Here is a 21,060-nt window from a genome sequence, read left to right as displayed (position 1 = left end):
GGTGCCAATTGGTGTTGAATCAATTTTGTTTGAGTAATGATTTATAAAGGTCATTTTGACTTTGAATTTTTCACTGTTGACATTTCTTCAGTCAGCATCAAAATACTGGATTTATCATTAGCAAAAAGAAGAAAAAATATATATAAAAGCATGACTTGGGGTCAAGGCTTAGTCATGGTATATCTTAGCCATTGATGTCATGGCCAACTTTACCTTCACTTATAACTTTTGTAAGCCTCAGGTTCCTCATGAAAATAGAAATAAGAGGTTCCGGTTACCTCTTAAAAGTGTTAAGAATTAAGTAAAATGAGCATTATTGTTTTTGTAATAGTGAAATGGTGAGATATGTGCACATTTCCCCCAGTTCGTGTGTGGGGAACTTTAATGCCCTTTTTTTTTTTAAAAAAAAAAAGAACTTCCATTTTTATAATTAAGCAGAGATTCTTCAGAGGCAGTACTATCCACAATCAAAGTGTGTATTCACTGCCTTTTAAATCTGAATTTAGAGACCTTAGTTAATTTTTTCCCATTGAATTTAACTTTTTTTTCTTTAATTTTTTGACTATATAGAACTCAAGAAAAGAAATTTTCATGCTACCTTTTAGGCAGTGTGGATCTTCAGAGTAATATACAACTGTTTTTGCCTTTCCTTGGGGGTAGATCAGAAAGAATTTGTTCCCACCTCTACTCATTTAATGGGCCTCTCTCTTTAAAAATCTGATTATAACTCAATAAAACCATTTTAAAACTTTCTAAACAATAACAACAACAAACCTAAAAAAACACCTCCCCCCAACTCCAAATTATTTGTGCATTCAAAGCTATGATCTAATCCCTAGAAAAGCACTTAAGGCCTGAGTTTCTCATAAACAGCAATGCCTGGTTGGGTTGTGGATATTGCCTCGTTTTCATGCATTATCATGTCATTTCTTTTCTGGGATTCAGAATCAGCATTTGTTGTTATACTAACAAAAGGTAGTTAAGCATATACTACCAAAATATCAGCTGACTTTATCTAAAGTAAATTTTCCTCCTTTTTGTGTGTTATATTCACTCTGGCTAGTAGGGTACCTTTATTTTTAGTATAAACTTGGGCTCATATTTCATAGTTCACCTGAAGCTCTCAAGTTCATATTAGAGGTGGCTTGGATATTCCTTCTGAGTTGTTCATTAACAGGTAGTTATTAATGTTTAGACAATCAAAATATGTTACAGAAAAATGACAAACTAAGCATGTATGTATTTATTCCTAAAATAACAGTAAAGAATCTTAAAAACCCAGTGAGAAAAAGGGACTCTGGAAAGCCTATGGGTAACTGTGACTAACCTAGAAATCCCAGGAGGCTGAAACCCAAGCTGCTAGTGAGAGATACCAAGAAGCAACCCGATTCTCACTTTAGAACCTCCCAGAGGCTCAACAGTGAGGGTGAGGCTGAAATTAGAAGGGTTAAGTAGGAAGAGTTAGGTTTGAAGAACTGAGAGCCCAGCTGCCTCCCCACACCCAGTAAGAATGGCCCTTTACTTCCAGAAGAATGTGAACTGGAGAACTCAGCTGGGGATATCAAGGCACAGATGGAGGATGAAGTGACATACTGAGCAGTGTGACATCTCCCTCCTCTGCCCACTTCTCTCACTTACTGTTGAAAAATTTTCAGTCAGCTTTATAATCTCCAGGAGAGAAATTGGGAGGCATTTCTTTGAAGAATCTGATCAATCTGTGGGGAAGACTCATGGATACTTACAGTTGGGATCTCCCTGCAGGAGGCCTCTGCAGCCAAGACTACCTGATCACAAGCCTTACCCGTGGACACTGAGTTTTTTTTCAGCTTTTTAGGGCTCTAATTTTGATAAGAATAGTGACTGTTCAAAACCAGATACTTGAAACAATTCAGAAACTAAAAGAAGGGCTGGGGTGGTGGCTCAGTTGGTAGAGTGCTTGCCTAACACATGTGAGGTACTGGGTTTGAGTCTCAGCACCACATTAAAAAATTAATAAATAAAATAAAGGTATCATATCTATATATAACTAAAAATGTTAAACTAAAAGATACCTGGAAAAAAGAAGGAAATTAGCAAAAACTGAGACAGTGAAGGGAGAAGAAAACTTCAAAATATTATTATTGATGGGCAATATGCTACAATCATGAAATAGTAACAGGTATTAATAATAGAAGGAACATTTAGAGACTAAAAGTATATTCCCAGAAATTAAAGACTGACAGGAGAAATGAAAAACTTAAAATGTTTTTGAGGATAAAGTAAAGGAAGCCATCTAGAAAGTAGAACAAAAATACTAGGAAATGAAAAACCAAAGAGAAAAGACAAGAGAAATAGAGATAGTCTAGAAGTTCCTATTCTTTTTTTAATTTTAATTTACTTTTAGTAATTAAAAGTTATATATGCCAGTAGAATGTATTTTGACATATCATACATGCATGGAGTATAACTTTCCATTTTTGTGGTTGTACATGTTAGGGAGTTCCACTGGTCATGTATTCATATATGAACATAGAAAAGTTATGTCTGATTCATTCTACTGTCTTTCATATTCCCATTCTCCACCATTCCCTTCATTCTCCTTTATCTAACCCAGTGAATTTCTGTTTTTCCCCCACCCCCATACCCATGCTTATTGTGAGTTAGCATCTGTATATCAGAGAGAACATTTGTTTTTTGGGATTGGCTTATTTCACTTATCATGATCGTTTCAGTTCCATCCACTTACCAGCAAATGCCATAAAGCCATTCTTTATGGCTGAGTAATGTTCCATACATACATATATATGTGTACAATATTTATACAATTTTTTATCCATTCATCTGTTGAAGGGTACCTAGGTTGGTTGGTGTTTAGCTATTGTGAATTGAGCTGCTGTAAACATTGATGTGTCATTATAGTATACTGATTTTAAGTCCTTTGGGTATATGCTGAGGAGTGGGAAAACTGGGTCAGATGATAGTTCCATTCCAAGTTTTCTGAGGAATCTCCACACTGCTTTCTAGAGTGGTTGTACCAATTTGTAGTTCCACCAGCAATGTGTGAGTGTGGGAGTTTCTATTCTGAACAACTGAAATTTTTAGATAAAGGGAAAAAAATTTAATGAGGAAGGTGTCAAAGAAATAAGGCAAGAAAATTTTCCATATTTTAAGGACAATGATTTTTAAGTTTGAAAAGACCTCACGAATTACCAATATATTGAAGTGTATATATTAAAAGAGCACCTGTACTGATCTGTATCACCATGAAATGTTAAGGATTTCAGGAGAAAAACAATAAAGTTCACAAAACTTCAGAAAGAAGAAGCTACCCTGTACAAAATTGAGAATCACAGCAGCACCTGACATTTAGCAGCAAAACTGGCCACAGAAGAACACTGGCTTCAAAATTGTGTGGCAAAAATAATTTCCAGTCTACGGTTTGAAACCAAGCAAATTATTGATCATGTATAAAGGCAGAACAAACACATTTTTAGTCATGTAAAACTTCAGAAGTCTGCCATTCTTACATTCTTCCTCAGGAAGTTCTAGAAGTACTTGATATATCAAAATAAGAACAAGTACAGGCATGAACGAGGGAGACTTGAGATCCTGGAAGCAAGGGTTCAAGGCAGTGAAAGACAAGGGGATGATGGTGGGTCTGGATCCCTCAGCGAGAACTTGCAGGAGGCCTCAGAGCAGTCAGTTAAGCTGCAGCAGGAATGTGTGGGGGTCTGGGAGAGGTCTGCAGCAGCGAAAAAAATGATAGACCAGTGGTAGAACAGGTAGGGTGTGAGAGCATGAAAGGGGTCGTCCAGGTCTGGTGGAGAGTAAAAGTACAAAAGTAAGGGGACATAGAACTAGAGCTGGGGAGGACATGATCGTTACAGACAGAAGGCTGTACATAGACGGAAAGGTATTCTTAGTGGGTTGTGAATGACATTTCCACATCATAAGTAAACTGAATTTTGGTGTAACAAAAGTTTGACATTAGGGGGCTGGGATTGTGGCTCAGTGGTAGAGTGCTCACCTCCCATGCATGAGGCACTGGGTTCAATCCTCAGCACCACATAAATGTAAAATAAAGTTATTGTGTCTGCCTATAACTAAAAAATAAAAAAAGAAATTTAAAAAAGTTTGACTTTAGAATTTGCCCTCTGGTAAGGATTCTCACTTGGTCTCCGTCTTCATCACCCCTCCTTACTTCCCAGAGCTTCACGTGGTTCCTCAGTAACTCCACGCTGGGGGTGGGCTCCTTAACCGCCAGGCCCTGGCTTGCCTTTGCCCGTCTCCTTTCTCTACGGCCTCAGCTCTGGCCCCAGCCTGTAAAGGGAGGCTTTGGTGGCCAGGATGCCCTCCCTACCCATCCCAAGGTGCCACCTGGCACTCCGCCTTCTCCTTGCCTGCGCTGTAAGCGATCCCTCTCACACTGTATCTCTCCCCACTGTATCGTATTTTCTAAAAAGCTTCTTCTTGCCTTCTTCGGTTCAGTCATTTTTTGAGGGGGATTTTGTTTTCTCTAGTTCCACTCTTACTGCTTCCCTGGAGCTTTGTGTTCTGCTGTCCCTGCATTGCTTACAATGTGGTCTTTTCTTAAATGAGCTTCCTCTCCCCACCCCCCCCAAAAGTTTCTTCATAAGAGTAGGAAAATTTTCAAGGAAGGTTTTTCTTTGTCCTAGGTTCTTCTGTGAGTTGGATAAGGTACCAGAGATTTGTCTTCTTAATTGTGTTACCTATTGATAATCTGGATTATTTTTATATTCAGGTAATTAAAGGAATTGATTTCTTGTTTTGTCTTGTCTTTAACACATCACTTTCTAATAGCATATTAGAATTGCCTTGTTTCTTGAAGAGAAACAAAAAATTGTGTTTTGAAAGGAGAGTATTTCTATGTTTCTATGGAACATGTTCTGTATTTATATGTGATTGAAATATTAAAAGGTACAGAGCAATATGAATAAGCAGTTAAGATTGATTTGGGTGTTTAACTTATCTACCCAATCATGAATGTCTCGTAGATTTATTTATTTATTTTTAAAAATATTTTCTTAGTCGTAGATGGACATAGTACTTTTGTTTTATTTATTTATTTTATGTGGTGCCAAGGATTGAACCCAGTGCCTTACACGTGCTAGGCAAGCATTCTGCTACTGAGCTATAGTCCTAACCCCTGTCCTATAGATTTATAAAGGCATACTTGTTGAACTTGATACACTATTGATACTTAAAGAAGTACATAAAGCAAATACCTGCCCCCATATAACCATTATGCTGGTGATCGGATCCGTGAAGACTTGCAAAAATAGAACCAACAGATTGTAACAGTAAAAAATCCTTTGATGAGCTGTGAGGCTTCCTTGTTCTTCTACCAAAATAATCAATATTTGAGTAGTAGGGCAGGCAGAAAAGATGACATTGAGATACTAAATAGCATCTTTTTATACAGTATATGAGAGGTAATTTTGGGGACATATAAGCATCTACATTATAGTATACTAGGAAGCTCTATTTAACCTTTTAAAAACTAACAATCCATTACTTTAAAAAAAATCATCTGCAGTTAAATAGTTAAGTTAACCTTAGAGAGATGTTTGTATGATTTAGAAAAGTGAAAAAGAATCCAGTTACTTAAGGGTGACTCTTCCCACTTTCTAGATTGTAACCATTTCCAAACATGTTTATTTTGTAAAACATTGATCTTCCTAAGGACCTGTGCTGAAAACGCAAAGTAAATCACCTGTAGTATTTTGTTTATTGTTAATGTCCTTTGCTCTAAGTAATACAAGGGACATGATCATGTGGTAACAGGTGGTTAAATATTAAAATATCTCATCTGTGAGTGAGAACTCTTTCCACTGTACCTGTAATGTTTTATGATATACTATTTTTAGAGGCCATTTAATATATCACAATGAAAGTTGAATTCAGAAGTTTTAATCTCATTAAAGATAGTTATAGCATGTTTTTCTGTCTTCCCACCCAGCTGGGTAACATCAGGCCCTGGTAGCTCTTTATTTGTTTGCCTTGGTTGAGCAAATATGTTGAACTCTCCTAATTTAGCATATGGCACCACCATGTGAAAAGGATATCCAGCAATAAAATGTATCTCATGTGATCTTCATTTTTCCCCCAGTGGCTTTTGTTGTACACTGCTCAATGGCACAGAGTTTAATTTAGGAGACTTTTAAGGATCGTAGAATATCAGAGATTACTAGCACTTGAGGCCGATTTTTGAAAAGCAGAGACTTGAAAAATGTGAGTGGGGCTGGTGGGATGGATTTCTCTACTTCTCACTCCAAAGTGTTACTCCCTGAAATGTGGTCAACTAAAAATGGAATTGGAGGAAATGTTCTAGTTTTACTCTTTTCCTGGGAGAAAATGCCCACAGTGATAATTCTGCCTCTTCTGAGAATCCATACTCAACCACTTTGGACTTCTGAGAAGATTTGAACTTGTTAGATGATGTTCTAAATTTTGACACTCTTTGGGTAGTGTTAGCCAAAGGTTTTCATTAAGGTTGGGTCTCGCTCCTGTCCCCATTTCCCTTGCTGCTGATCCCCCCCCCCCCCCCCCCCCCGCCACCCTGAACTGAAATGTAGCTCAATTCTTTTCTGAATTACCTGAAATAGGAAATTTATAGAAAACACTTGAGAGTTGCTACTGGATACATCTAAACCCTTTTAATGCTTTCCCATCATTTCAGTTTAATTTTTAAAATGCAGAATAAATAAGTAAATGCGGGGAAACAGTCAGATTTCCTATACTGAAGAATTCCAAATAACTCTGTAGCACTCCCTCCTCAAGCAGCTAGAGTTCTTGGGCCCTGAAGTGTGGCTGTGGGGAGTGACTCCTGAAGAGTGCTGTGTTGGGGGAGTGAGGGGCCCCTGACAGTGGGAACACCAGACACCGCAGGCAGCACTGAGGTGAGCATGACCGGTGACAAGCCATGCTCAAAGTATGGAATCTTGGTAACTATGTGATGAGAGGGACACATGCCTCTGTGGTTCTCCTCCTTGGACTGAGTTGGACCCCTAATTCAGTGGCTATTGCCCCTAAAAGAGGACGGCAATTTGTACATAGACACACCCATGGCAGTAGGCCAAATGAAGATGGAGGCAGAGACGTCTACAAGCCAAGGGCTTTCAGACGTCTATCTTCCAGAGTGGCGAGAGAATAAATTTCTGTTGTTTTAAGCCAGCTTGCCATAAGTTGTTATGGCAGCCTAGGAAACTAATACAGTCACAAAAAGCAAGGTGAGTCTGAGAAATGCCCACATCCTGGAGGAGCATAGTGAGATGTAAGGACTAAATATAATAGAGCCTTGTGGACCCTGGAACAGAAAAAGGCTTCAGGTTAAAAAAAAATAGAATATCAACTGCAGTGAATAATACCATATTGATGTTGGTTCATTAGATGTCTCAAAACACTACTGATAAGATATATACAATAAGGAAATGGGGGATATAGGACCTCTCTGTGCTAGCATTATAAATTCTGTAAATCTAAAATTATTAAAAAATTTAAAAGTTTTGAAAATAAGAAAACAATTTAGCTAAACATTTAATTGGATCTCAAATGCATTTGATAGGCTAACAAAAACAGTGGCATCTTTATTGAAATTGCTTACAAAAGGTATTGAAAAGCACTTAATCTAAAACATTTGTAGGAGGTAGAATGTATAATGATTTTGGAAGTTTAAAGTGTTTTTTTTAAATGTATTAGGCAAAATTACTGGGAGATTATTTTACAAAGTTTTCTTAGAAATTAAGTTTCAGTGGTCTTTTAGCCAAAATCTAAATGCTAATAATAACCTCCCTTCTTAATTATAACTTCTTAGATTGAGACATAAACTGAAGTCTAGATATAGATACTTAAAGATACTCTGCCAAACCCAACAAGTCCATCGGTGAACAAAACAAGTCGATGGCATGTTCTGAGAGAACAGGCATTTGAAGGACAGCTTAGTATGCTGAGAGCTATGAGCTGTGTGGTAACAAGACTAGATAGGTAGTATTCTCATTCATCAGTTTAAAAACTAATACCAGATGCAAGTAAGAATAAAGAAAAGGGAATCTAAAACTTCATTTATTTATATTTGGTAATCTTAGAACTTTCTGATACAAATTTAATTTGCTATTTAGCTTCATTTATTCTTCCAGTGATCTTTATATATTCTATTTACTTCTTTTTTTATTGCAGGGTTTAATATTTTTGGTGTTATTAATTTAGATCTTAAATTTTATCATTTTTTATTTTGGTAATTACCAAAGAATGTTATTTTATGTGCAGAATAATAAAAATTATAGTAACTGTGACTTATAAAAAAGTATTTTCATAAGGAAGTTGAGACTCTAAATCAAATAGTTGGAAGTTTTTATGATGGTTTTAATATATCATTTGAGTACAATCAGGTAGTACATTTGGTAAAATTAACTGCATTTGTGTGACTTTAGAGTGATAAAGTTTTTTACAACTAATATCTTACTAACAGTTTGCTTTTAAAATTGTGTATATGGTCGATCTACCTGTAAGTTGGATGTATATATTAAAAGCCTACAGGAAAAAAAAGAAACATTTGTAATCATTTCCTTTGCAAGGTGTGCATTGTAACTTCTCTGTTTAAATATTTGCGCGCCACCATATTGCCACATAAGCAGCTGTGCCAAGTGAAACTATAATGAATGGCCCAACGAGATGTTTCTATATTTAAAATTCAATTTAGCAAATTGACATTTTCTATTCCCTTTTCCAATGTTCTCTATTCAGACAAATCACTATCTTAAAACAAAACACAAACCAGGCATTTATTTGACTGTCATGAAGAATTAAACACCAAAAAGAAGGGATGCTGTGGCTATCACTTTTCATTAAATCCAGCTGCCATGCTTTTAAAATGCAAACCAGATCAAAATCAGCACAAACCCCCAAGGGCTTAATTTGTATACTGAATGAACCAACTTGTTTTGAAAGAACTTTTCTTGTTCCTTTTTTTTTTTTTTACTTTTGATCTTTACACTGGCCCTGTGAGCTAGGAAGATCAAGAATTATTTCTATTTTAGTGATAACAAAGTTGAGGCAGAAGGTTTAGCTGACTTGCAAAGGCCAGTAAGTGCCAAAGGTAGTGTTAGAATTCCAGGCTTCTAACTGAATGCCTGTGTCTTAACATATTAGCTCTAGATCCATAATGTTATTACAGGCCTCTGTCCTGGTACCAATTCCAGAATGTAGTAATGATGTGCTGTAGTTGGATCCTACAGTTTCTAACAGTCCACTATGAAATATGTTGGAATTTTCTAAGATGCTATAAACCATTGATAGCTTGAAATTGGCCATGGTGGGAATATTTATGCCATGAAAATAAGTAAATGTTTCTTCTTTTAAGAATCGGTTTACCACTGATTGTTTCCTTCCTCGATTTATACTTAGAAATAAACAACAACAAAAAAGAAAACAGTATTGTAAGCCACATGTAATTTTATGCATACTGCATATGTAGAGCAGAGGTCACTATTTCTTTGTTCTGTAGGAAGGACAGATCCCATCTACCTGATTCAGTTCTTACATGGGCTGTGTGACTGTGTCTAGGAACCCAACTAATGTAAGAGTGGATGAACAAGAGAAGAGCACAACAGTTTTATTAATTTAATCTACATAAGAATCTTCACAGAGTGAATCTGAAGAAATTACAAAAGCTATACCTTTTAGACAAGAGAACAGTAAATCTGTGGAGGAATGACAGGACAAATGAACATCTAATTCTAGGGATGTTACTAAGAGATATGGGGGAGTGTATAGAACCTGGGGGAAGATAAAGGTTACATCAGAGTTTCTTCAGATTAACTATAACCCCAGTTACCAGTCTGTCATGATCAAGCCTTATTTTCTAGTCTTGATATATGAAGAGCATCTCTCCCAAAAGATTCTTTGTGGCTTGCTGCATGTAGGAGAGTAAAGGTCAAATGACCCTTGACATATCTTGGAATGTTCAATATTCTAGTCCAGCATATTTTGAGATAGCATAGCTTTTAATATCTTGGGCCAGTTAACCAGAAATTTGCTTTTAAACACTGGATATATATGGAAACACTTCCAGGAAAGCTTGAATTAAACTAGAGTGTTTTGAGGCTCTTTACAAATCTTAACCATTCTTTATGAGCTCTTTAAAAAGTGAGGGCAATCTGCATGGCTTTTTTTCTTCTTTGAACCTCTGGTGGGTTTAATATAGAGGCCTATACATTGGGACTTAATTATTTACTATTTGTTTCTTATGAATTTATTTTGACTCCCTAGACTACAATATCCTCTTTGAAGAGAGGGACATCAACTTCTCTTTCTTCTTTCTTTGCATAAATATTTAATGAACACCTATTCTATGTAAACAAAAGTGCCTGCCCTTTCAGAGCTAATGGTCTAGTGAAGTCAGGAATTAATTTAAGCAAATGAAAAATTATACCTGTGGTAAATGCTTTGAAAAATTATTTATAGTGACTGACACTATTAACAATAAAGTGATCGACAGTGAAATTTCATTTATTCAGGAGGGTCAGTAAAAGCTTCTCTGAGAATATTGTGATTGAACTGAGATCTGAAGAATGAGAATTAACTTGGAGTTCCCAGGTCTTGAATATCATTTCTTTAATTCCCTTTCAATCTGGATCAAGCTTCCTTATTATATGCCTTTGTATCACCCTGAAATTTTCCATCAAATAGTAACTACACTGTATAACTTCCCATTTGTTCCTTAGGTGTCTGTTTTTCCCACTAGCCTGTTAGCCATGTAGCTGGGAGGCACCTATTTTGCTCACCATAGTAGTCCTAGTTATCCGTCTTAGAACCTGCCACATGGCAGTCACTCAGTAATTGTTGTTTCCACCATTTTTGCCCTTGTCTGAAGGCAGGTGTTTTGCCTCTCAGTTATTGAGGACATATAATATATATGAAAAGACAAAAGTCAGAGAAGTAAGACAAGATCCAGATAGTTTAGTGACAGAATTGAGAGATGACCAAATACCTAAGAGTGCATACACATAAGTCAGGTATAGCAATGCTGTCTAGATGAAAGAAACTGGAAGGCCATTCTCTTTGGTGATAAGAAAGTTTTACTTATTCTTACTCATTTGCCTTGTTTGAAGGAAATTTGTTCCATTTGTAAAATAGTTTTTCAAGATAAATATTTAATGTTAATTTTTAAAATATTTTCTTGTGAAAAGTGACAGGAATATATAAAGGAATACTTTCTTGAAAAAAATGTTTCAAATTATGTATGTATAGGATATGTTGTCAAATGTGCTTTGAAGTAAGGAAGAGAGAAAAGAGAAATACAGGGAAAAAAGGAAGGCAATTGACAAGGATGTTAAATGACTATCTTTATTTGTATTTTATTTTTTAGCAGCAGAGATCAAACCCAGGGCCTCACACAGCCTAGTGTTTTCATGTTTATCTTTCTGCATGATATTTTTCCATTTGTTTTTTTTCCTATATTTTGCAAGTTTTTTAGTTTAATGAGTCTATATCATCCTTACAATGAAGTAATAAAATAACATCTTACAAAGTTGAGAATTTATTGTTTGGGCAGAATATAGCCTTATGCCTATGTACTTAGAAGGCTCAGGACTATATTTTAGATTTTTCTTTTCCCTGCTTAAATTTGTTGATAATGTTAGTATGTCAGTATTAAATGACAGTTGTATCTTAGTTTATGTCCATTTATTCCTCTGGAACCTGAGTTCCTTGAGGGTGGAGATCTTTATGTCTGCATTTCTAGCATCGTTCCTGGCAGTAACACATATTTGTTGAATGAGTAACTTTTGAAAACTGAGATGTACTGACCACTTTTATTGCTTCTAATTTATGTGCGCTTTTTTTTTTTAAAGCACACGGAAGTGAGAGCCACCATGAATGGTCATATTTCTAATCATCCCAGTGGTTTTGGAATGTACCCATCTCAAATGAAGTAAGTTGAAAAGTCTATTTTTAATTTGTTTTTGGGGGAATTTGATTTTATGGTTTCAATATTTTTGTATTTTTAATGAAAGGATTAGTTGCATTTTTAATGCAGCTCATTCCTCATTGACATATGCTATCCCTTTATTACTAACAAATGTTGTCATTAAAATTTTATTTTCTCTATTGTGAATAAAACAGTTGATATCAGCCCCAATGATGGTCGGAAGGTGTTTCAGTCTAGTATTTTATATATTATTGCATTTAGAGATTCTAGTTCAGAGCTTCAAAAATCTTTGGAGCATTTTTTTAACGTTATTTGTAAAATATTGGCATTTGAGGAGGATTAAATCTTGTTTAGTCCATGCTGGCAAGATATTTACCATTGTGTAAAACAAAACAAAATAAAACAGACGAAATAATCCCAGTGGCTCCAGGTATAACTTGAAATCATAACCCTGGCTTGAGTGGCTACATTGTGCATAGTTTTGTTATTTGATACTGGCCATTGTGAGACATATTTCACATGTCACTCTTCAGGATAGATAATATTTACCATATCTAGGGAATAACAATTTAATTCTTTAGCATGATGTAAAAAGCCCTCAATCTGGCTCACTTCCCAACCACTCATCCTTCCAGGCACATCACATTAAATCCCACTCCCCGTGTATGCCATGCTGTTTCTTGATTCAGCTCCATGAGCCTCTCTTCGCAATGTTACTCTCTCCCTACCCTTGGAGCTTCTTTTCATTCTTTTAGATTCTGCTTAAATGTCAGTTTTTTGGATATCCTGATAAAGTTGATCTTTTCCTTGATCATACGTGTTATAGTTTCACCCTGATGTATTGTCCTATTGTAACTATTTTTGCTTGTATTATTGGCAGTACCCTCCCATTCTCCCTACTCTTCTAGATTGTAGAGCTTAATAAATTTTTTACTGAGTAAATGAATAAAATACTAATAGATCAGTATTTACTTCATATAACATATTGGTAATGAGGCCAGATATAGGGTTGAGCAGGTGAAATTTAGTGATAAAGAGTTATTTGTAGGTTAATTGTGTTTTGAGTATTTGAGAATAGCATCTATTTCATTATAGTTTAAGTCTCTGGGAACTTGTTATAACTGTACTACCACTCAGAACTTGATTAAATATGGCAAATTTATGCTCTTCCAAGGTAGTCCCAACCTTGGAGAATCTCCAGGCTACAGTTTGACTTGGCACTTGAGAGGAGGCTGTGACTTGCACCCACTTCAGTCCTCATTGGGGTCATGTGGTTTGTATTGTACTTGTTCAACACTTACCAGAGCAGGATCTTGCCTGTGTTGGCACACAGTATAGGTTCAGTATGCCTTTTTTAAACACATGGTGATAATGGCACATTGGAATTTTTATTTTCTATTTCTGTATTTTTATGACCTACTTTGGACTTTAACCCAACACAGTGACCATTTTTTTTTTTATTACAGTGGCTATGGATCATCACCCCCCTTTTCCCAAATGGACAGAGATCACAGTTCAAAAACAAGTGCAAAGGCTCTATATGGTATGTTTGTTTATTCAATGGGGATATAATTTTGCTTCTAACCACTCTTTATAAATTTAAAATTTCTAAGTTGTAGATTGAATCCATACCCTGTTTCTGTTATTTGAAATGAAATATTGATGGCTACATAAGAATTATTTTAAAGAAGAGTTTTTACAAAAGCTGTTGAAGTTATAAACTGCGCTTGCTGTTATAAGATTTAGAACTATAAATTGAATGTATTGCAGCACTTTCAGAGTCTTTCACATGGCATCAGTGCCTGAAGTGGGCTTTCCCACTTGTTACTTGTAAAATGTTTGTTGATCTTTGTGATGGAGCCAGTTGTGATTGTGAGCTGACAGGTGACGGCTTTTTCATATAGCTCTTGAACTTTTTGAGGAGTAGGTTAGTATGATTAGCAATCCTTTTATTTCTTTCTGCACTACAAAATAGTCTAACTTTCTTTCCAAATCTATAATTTCTGGTGCCCTCTCCAGTTTGTCTTAGATATACATATATTTTCTAAACTTTAAGTATAAAAAAAAGGTAAAAAGAAGAAAAGAAAAAATGCACATCTTGAAGTGCATTTAATTGTGTAGGGTCTGTATGACCTTTTATTAATGTATAACAGTAAAGAATCAGGATAGTATTATGGTTAAGAGCAGAGACTCTGGAATCATACTTCCTAGGTTCAAATCCAGTTCCACCATTCACCAGTGACCTTAGGCAAATTACTTTACCTGTCTGTACCTAACTTTATTTGTGTAGTGGTGATATGTGTTAGCATTGATAAGAGGATTAAGCAAGTTAGTAAATGTAAAATGCTTAGAACAGTGCCTGGCAAGCAGAGAATGCGTTATATATTTGCTATTGTCAATATTGTCATTGTTATTATGTACGATGGGAACCAACAGCATTTTCTGTTTTGGAATTCTTTTTATATCATCTAGATTTACAATTTTGTGTCTATGGTTTGAATGAACAATTCTGAAGTCTCATGATTCATTTCTGCCTATATTTTTAGTAAATTGGCTTTACAACTCAAACCATATATTCATGGAATGGATTTAATTCTCTATATATATACTTTAAAAAAAATGACCCTGTCAGTCTGATTGGTATTTATTTCCATTTTCTTAAGTGTCACACTGAGACTGTCTTAACATGACATAAATGGTTGTGCTTTGTAGATCTAGAGAATTTATTCAGCAAATTTCATAGTCAATATGTTTTTAGAACTGGACTAATAATATCTGATCCTCTGCTTTAAGGGGGGTGTAGTCTAGAGAGGGACTTGAGGAAAACTAAAAATGAAAAAAAAATTTCGAGAGAATAAAATAATTCCTTTCCTTGTTTCTTTCTAGACATATTTATTAAGTGTGTCAGTATGCTAGGCTACGATCGTCATAGTCTATTTTCATTATCTTTATTTTAAAGATAAATAGGATATTGTCATTGCTTATTTGCCATTTTGGTGAGATAGACTAATAAATTCATTTTTATAATAAAGGGTTAAATGTGTTTTCATAGCTGTGTGTCCCATGTTCTTCTAAGTGGGGAATGGTGAGCAGGGATCTCTCAGGAGCCTTGAGCTGATCTCTGAGTGGTCAGCATTTAGTGGGCAAGATGATGCTGTAGACTGCAGCATGAAACTTTTCTACACTATACTCTTAGCTCTATGAAGGTGGCCCATACTTGTCTTCTTCACTTGAGGATACCCCATGCTTGTTAGCACAGAGTCTAATGTATAATTTATGCTCAGTAACTACTTGTAGAATGAATATGAAGAATTAATGAACCACAGCAGTTTGGTGCTACTTGGAGAGCACCGGGTAATGAGTGCATGGGGTAATAATAAAACTGGAAAAATGCAAACAGATCATATTAGGAAGAATTCTACCAAAGAATTTGCACACTATTTGTAAATATTGATCGGACTTTGATGTGTTTTTATCAGAGGATAATAAGAGAAATTTGTCTTGGGTCATTCTGTTAACAAAATTGAGAATGGATTTGATAAGTATGAATCAGAACAGGTGAATCAGATTTAAGTAATATAGATAAATTAGTCATCTAATAACCACCCTAAGACTTTTTTTAAAAATAGGAAAAGTATTCAATCCTCTCACATGTTACCACAGATCCAAAAGTCTGTTTTCAGAGTACTAAGAAAGGAATAATGATTAAAAAGTAGGACTCACCTGTAAATTTTAATGTTTATTTTGTGTTAGGACAGCTTTATAAAATCTTAGATCCAAGGATTGAAAGTCTTTAACTTTTAAACAGTAAATTTTATTTCCCCTCCTTTTACATATAAAGCAAACTGAAGATGATTTGTCAGATCACATAACTTTAAAAAAACTTCACTATGAGAAAGCATGACAATTCTGTGCAGTGTGATGAAAATAAACAGGATGAAGGTAATTCAGAGAATATGGCTTGGGATAAAAAAGGGCAAATGCAGGAGGCATTATGAGGAAGAAAGATGACTTAGCCATGTAGGGGGCCTGGAATAAGACAGGCTTAAATTCCTTGAAGTTGCACATATTTTTTTCATTCTTATTTGTGTCTAATAATCACTACTTCCTCTGAACACATAGTGTACACACACACACACACACACACATGCATACATGCATGCACACAATGCTTTCCCTCTTAGAGATTATAAATTCTCAGTAAATGTCAATGGAAAGAATAGCTAGAGAATGACATGGAGAAAGATATTCTTGTTTTGAACAAATCTTTGCAATAAACAAATTCTTATTAAAATCTTTTTAGTTATCTTTGGGAGTGTTTAGCCTCCCAATCTACATGCTTTTAACCTTTGTAAACTGAAAATTTGGTGATTTATAATATAGTTTATTTCCTTGAAATGTATGCATTTAAAAAAATTTCTCCTTATACAATTATAAAACTAATTGAATAATCTTCCCAGGATTAATTACTCTTGTAATTAATACAGTATCCTTACATTGCATGAACTTTTGTGGAGCATGAGAGTACTTTTTAGTGCACTGGAATATGAGTTTTCACAGTGATAGACACTGTTTCTCACACACTGACCACAGGCTAGATACTGTATCAGAGGTTTCTTTTCTTCCTTGCTTTCTTTTTCCATCTTGTCTTTCTCATGAGCACACATTTCAGAACTGACACAATGTCACTCAGATGGCTCCTGATAAATGTGCTCAGAAAGGCAGACTGGGTTAGAAAGCCAGGGGATCTCACTTCTACCAATTGACTACTGTTTTGAGCAAATTATTTAACCTATTACTTCCAGTTTCTTCATCTATGAAATAGTAATGATAATAACATTGTAGCAGGTATTTTCAAGCTTGTGTTTCAGGCACTACTCTTGACAGCACTGTACAGAAATTTTTACATAAATCCCCTAAAATGTATTTTAAATCCCAAAAATGTGTTTTATGTAACTATACATCTCTTTATTGGTATGTGTTGATTGTTCTAGGAAAACAGTTAACATATGCTGCAGTTTTAATAACTCCCTTTGCCATTTCTTCATTATGATACTAGAAAATTCCAAGTCAACATGTAAAAGGCTGTGCATCATTTATATCCCTGACAAAGTGTAACTCTTGCTTACCAAAAGTAATATCCATGTTTTTCTCCTTCACTTATTTCATGACAGTAACATTTCATTTAGCCACTGGTATTAGGGAATTAGAGATTTCACATATTTTTTTCCAGTTAACCTATTTGTCAGTTTTTTTTTCCTTAAGGAAAATGTTTGTAAAGTGTATTAAATACTCCCTTCCCTCCAGGTATGTGGCATCTTTGCTCCTTGGTGATTTGGAAGTTCACTTGAATGGCCATTGCTTGTTTCTGTGATGTTACCAGAGTCTCCATTTCTTACCTTTGCTCCAAATCATTCATTTATTTTCTCTTTTTGAATATTTGGGCTTGCTTTTCCCATGTTGCTGAATCCCAAGCCTGTGACTTGTTCCTGTTATCAACATACCTTCTTATGGCATTGCTTCTGATGTCTGTGGCCTGGGAAACTAGGTAGAAATTATGGTTAGTAAATAGGTTCTGAGTGGGAATTGAGATGCTTTTTCATTATGTTTATATGTTGCAGCATCTCCAGTGACAACTCAGAGGACTTTTTTTTTTTTTTTTTGAGAGGGGTTTGCTGGGGATTGAATCCAGGGCCTTGTGTAAGTGAGGCAAACACTGTACCAGCTGAGCTATATCCCCAGGCAAAGAGGGCTTATTTAAGTATGGGTTTTCTGCTGTTCTTAAGAGCTAAACTTCCTAGAAAAATAACTTCCCTTTAAATTAGATATTGCAAAATTTGAAATGTAGCCATTTCTTGATTCTTATGCTTTTCTCCTGAGTCCCCTGCAGGCTATGAATTTTGGGTTTCCCTTATGTGAAATATGCTGGCTGAGAAATACAGTGGAAAATCATATGACACAGAAATAATTTTGAAATATGGGGGTGGGATGGCTCTGTAACCTTAGGGGCCCTGCTTCCACACTGAAAGGAGAGAGAGCAAGAATCCACATTTTCTTTATTTATACAGGGGGCTTCAAAAGGATTTTGATGGAATGTTCTTTTGCCAAATAAGGTAGGTAGTGGGCTGTCCAAGCCAAATGGGTAATGCCCAAATCCGGAGCTTTGAGAGCTATCTCATTGGTAGAGTGAGTGCAGAGATCTCATGCCTTGGGCAGTCTACACATAGAAATGCCAGGGATCATTCTCAAGGGGAGACCTAAGTCCCCATGGCTCAGTACCAAGTAAAAGACTACTTAAGTAGTATCATGGGTGGTGTACCACAGCCATTTACTATAAATAATCAACTGTTTAAAGCCATCTCATCTCCAGAAGAACTCAAGTTTCAAGGAATTACCAGTCAGTAATACTTTATTGTCATTTCATTGCCAACATTTACAGTCACTCTGAGATTCCTGTTATCAGAAGTCCTAATAATATTGGATAAATATGATAGACGCACATTCTCTCAAGTCTCATTTTAGCTGTGAGTTAAAAATTTTGTGATATAACAAGTGAAAAAATACATTTGTGTTTTTCCTGGCTGGTAAGAATTGAGTGCAGGAAACCTGTAACCATGAATCACATAATTTCTGTGTAAATGAATTTATTGTAGACTTTCCTGAATTTCTCCACAGTGCTTGATCATTTTCTCCTGGCAGTGTTCCTGAATGTGCCACTTTTCTTAGCAAATATCTGTCTCATATATTTTTCTTTTTGTACCTATCTTCCTTTCTTTTTCTGTTCCAGTCTCTCCTGATCTTGTTTTGAAGCTTGTCTCTCTAATTATAATAATGGAAACCAAAACGACCTCTTACATGTTCTAGTGGCCACTTAAAAGTTAAAACCCATTTCTTCTTTCCCCATCGTCTTTAGTGTGTATTTTACTAACAGAAAACATTTAAGACTTTTTTGAAACAGCAAAAGAAGGTTTTTTATTTATTTTTTAATTCTTAAGAAGTAAATGACTCACAATTACACAGCATGATGAAATCGGGCATTATTAGAGTCAAAACACAGCTTAGTAGAGTGTGCCAGAGCAGGTGACTCAAAAAGACAGTTTGGCAATTTTCCCAAATGATCTGAAAAATGTAAAGCTGATTTTCTCCTCGTGATGCAAGCCATTCTAATGATTTGTTGAACAGGCCAGTAAAGTTAATTCTTAAATAATGTAGGTTTGTGAAAATGAGCTTGTTTGTTTCCTAAAGTGGTCTCTTGCTTCAGATACTGATTTGTCAAACTGTGATTGTAGTTGCCTGATGGTGAAAGTTCCTAATTATTGCTCACTGCTTCTTACTGTTCCCACCAAGTGCCTCACGTCCATGGAAATTACACACTGTACACTGAACTATTGGGAAAGGAATTCTCCTTCACTATGGGTGAAACTTTTTCTGTGTAAAAAGTGATATGAGCTATAGTCCATTGCTTTTATTTAGAGCAAGAAATACTCAGCAGCTGCTTTCAAGTTACATTTTTCTTTTTAATGGTCAAAACCTTGGTTTCTAAGCAATATCATGGTTTTTAAAAAAATAAATATTTTCCAAATATTAACTGTATCTTTGACTATCCACTGTTTCAAATGTTGTTATGCACAAACAATAATGCAGTAAAACAAAGTTGAGTATAATTACTGAGTTCTGCATACTTGTTAGAATTGCAGTTTTACTAATTAGAGAGTTAAATGAAGCTAAATATAATAATTCTGATCTGAGTATTGGCTGACAGCTTGTGTAATAGCATAACAACTCAGTAATGCTAAGATGACATATAAAGAATTGTTATGCTTGGTTACCAAATACATCTTAATTTGTTGAGATGGGTTTGCATATTCTGGCCTGTGATATAAAGTTGATAGAAAAGCAATGAAATAAAACCAGGGTTACTATAAGCAAATAAAGTTTTTTCCAAGCTCTAACTATTAAAGAAAGAGAGACAGAAGAGGGAAAGGTGGGGAGACACTGACTTGTTACTCTTACATTGAGAGCTGAGAAGCTTATAATGCAACAAACTCAAAACTCTACTACGAGATTTATTCATTTATTATTTGACATGCCCATTTGATCATAACTTACAGTTTTGATTTGGATAGGAAATTTTTCTGCTTAAAAGAGTTAGTTTATAGTACATGAATTGGCATTTATACAAATTGTTGGAGAAGTGGTTTTTCAACCATGGATGCACCTTAGATTCACATGGGGGAGCCTCTACAAATGAGTGCCCAGGGTGGGACCCACAAAGTGCTTTTCAAAGTTCATTTTCATGGGCAGCCAAGAATGAGAACCATTGTTAGAGAATGGTGAGCTTCATTAGAGGCTTTATCTTGAGTGGCACTGAAAGACTTCATTTAGGCTTTTTACACCGTTTTAAGGCTTGGGTGAGATTTTTCAGCTTAGGAGCATTAATTACTCTCTGCAACTAGTAAGTACATATGATTCTCATAAAAAGGAAATATACTGCAATTGCCTTTTAGGGAACTTTTTTTCAAAATTGCCTATTAAAATGTTAACATTAGCCTTTATTTATTCATTGGCTTATCAGAACTACTAGTTTATTTGTAAATCCATTTTATGGCATTTATACATTTTCAGGATCTTTAAAAGCTAATTTCCTATAACATGCTACTTATTTATTATATAATATGGGAGAGAAAGCAAAGTGGGAAGCCCTAAAATGGGTCTTTGGAATATTAGAAATTACACTTACCCTCTGGGCAATGAGAGTGATCAGTCGATATCATACTGTTTACAAATTCTATCAAATCGTCTTTTGGTTTCTGTAAATTATGTTTCTGTGGGGTGAGAAAATGTATTAGGAAATCTGAGGGGATGAATTCTTACTACTTTGTATGAGAAAATCCAAGTGTGAATATTCAGTATTTTGGATCTTCAGCTATTTGGGTCTTCAGCTATGTTTGCCATTCACTATCTAAAAGACCCAGTCAACATTCGAACTTCTGGAGCCACCATATCATAACTGGATGCCATGGCAACCATTGCCATTTTTCTGCTGTCCTCAGTCAAACTGAAGGAAGCAGAACCACACTCATGGTCTGAGTCTGTCATGGAGACTTGAATAAGAATATGATGAACCAGTGCTT

At 35.4% G+C, this 21,060-nt stretch overlaps 1 protein-coding gene across 5 annotated transcripts in view; it reads left to right on the top strand.

Moving 5' to 3' along the window:
• The window catches only part of Eps8 (epidermal growth factor receptor pathway substrate 8), a 163,441-nt gene that overhangs the window by 91,717 nt on the left and 50,664 nt on the right, over positions 1-21,060 (top strand). For all 5 annotated transcript variants that reach the window (XM_046436046.2, XM_046436041.2, XM_046436043.2 and 2 more), the window contains 2 exons: positions 11,850-11,929; positions 13,393-13,469. In XM_046436046.2, the coding sequence (XP_046292002.1) occupies positions 11,871-11,929; positions 13,393-13,469 (136 nt within the window). In that variant the 5' untranslated portion in view covers positions 11,850-11,870. The remainder of the gene's footprint in view (positions 1-11,849; positions 11,930-13,392; positions 13,470-21,060) is intronic.

This window comes from Marmota monax, unplaced genomic scaffold (genome assembly GCF_021218885.2).
Source record: "Marmota monax isolate L192 unplaced genomic scaffold, Marmota_monax_Labrador192_F-V1.1 WCK01_AAM20220418_F8-fsc00012, whole genome shotgun sequence".
NCBI classification, from domain to species: Eukaryota; Metazoa; Chordata; class Mammalia; order Rodentia; family Sciuridae; genus Marmota; species Marmota monax.
This window is presented reverse-complemented; position numbering and strand designations above follow the sequence as displayed.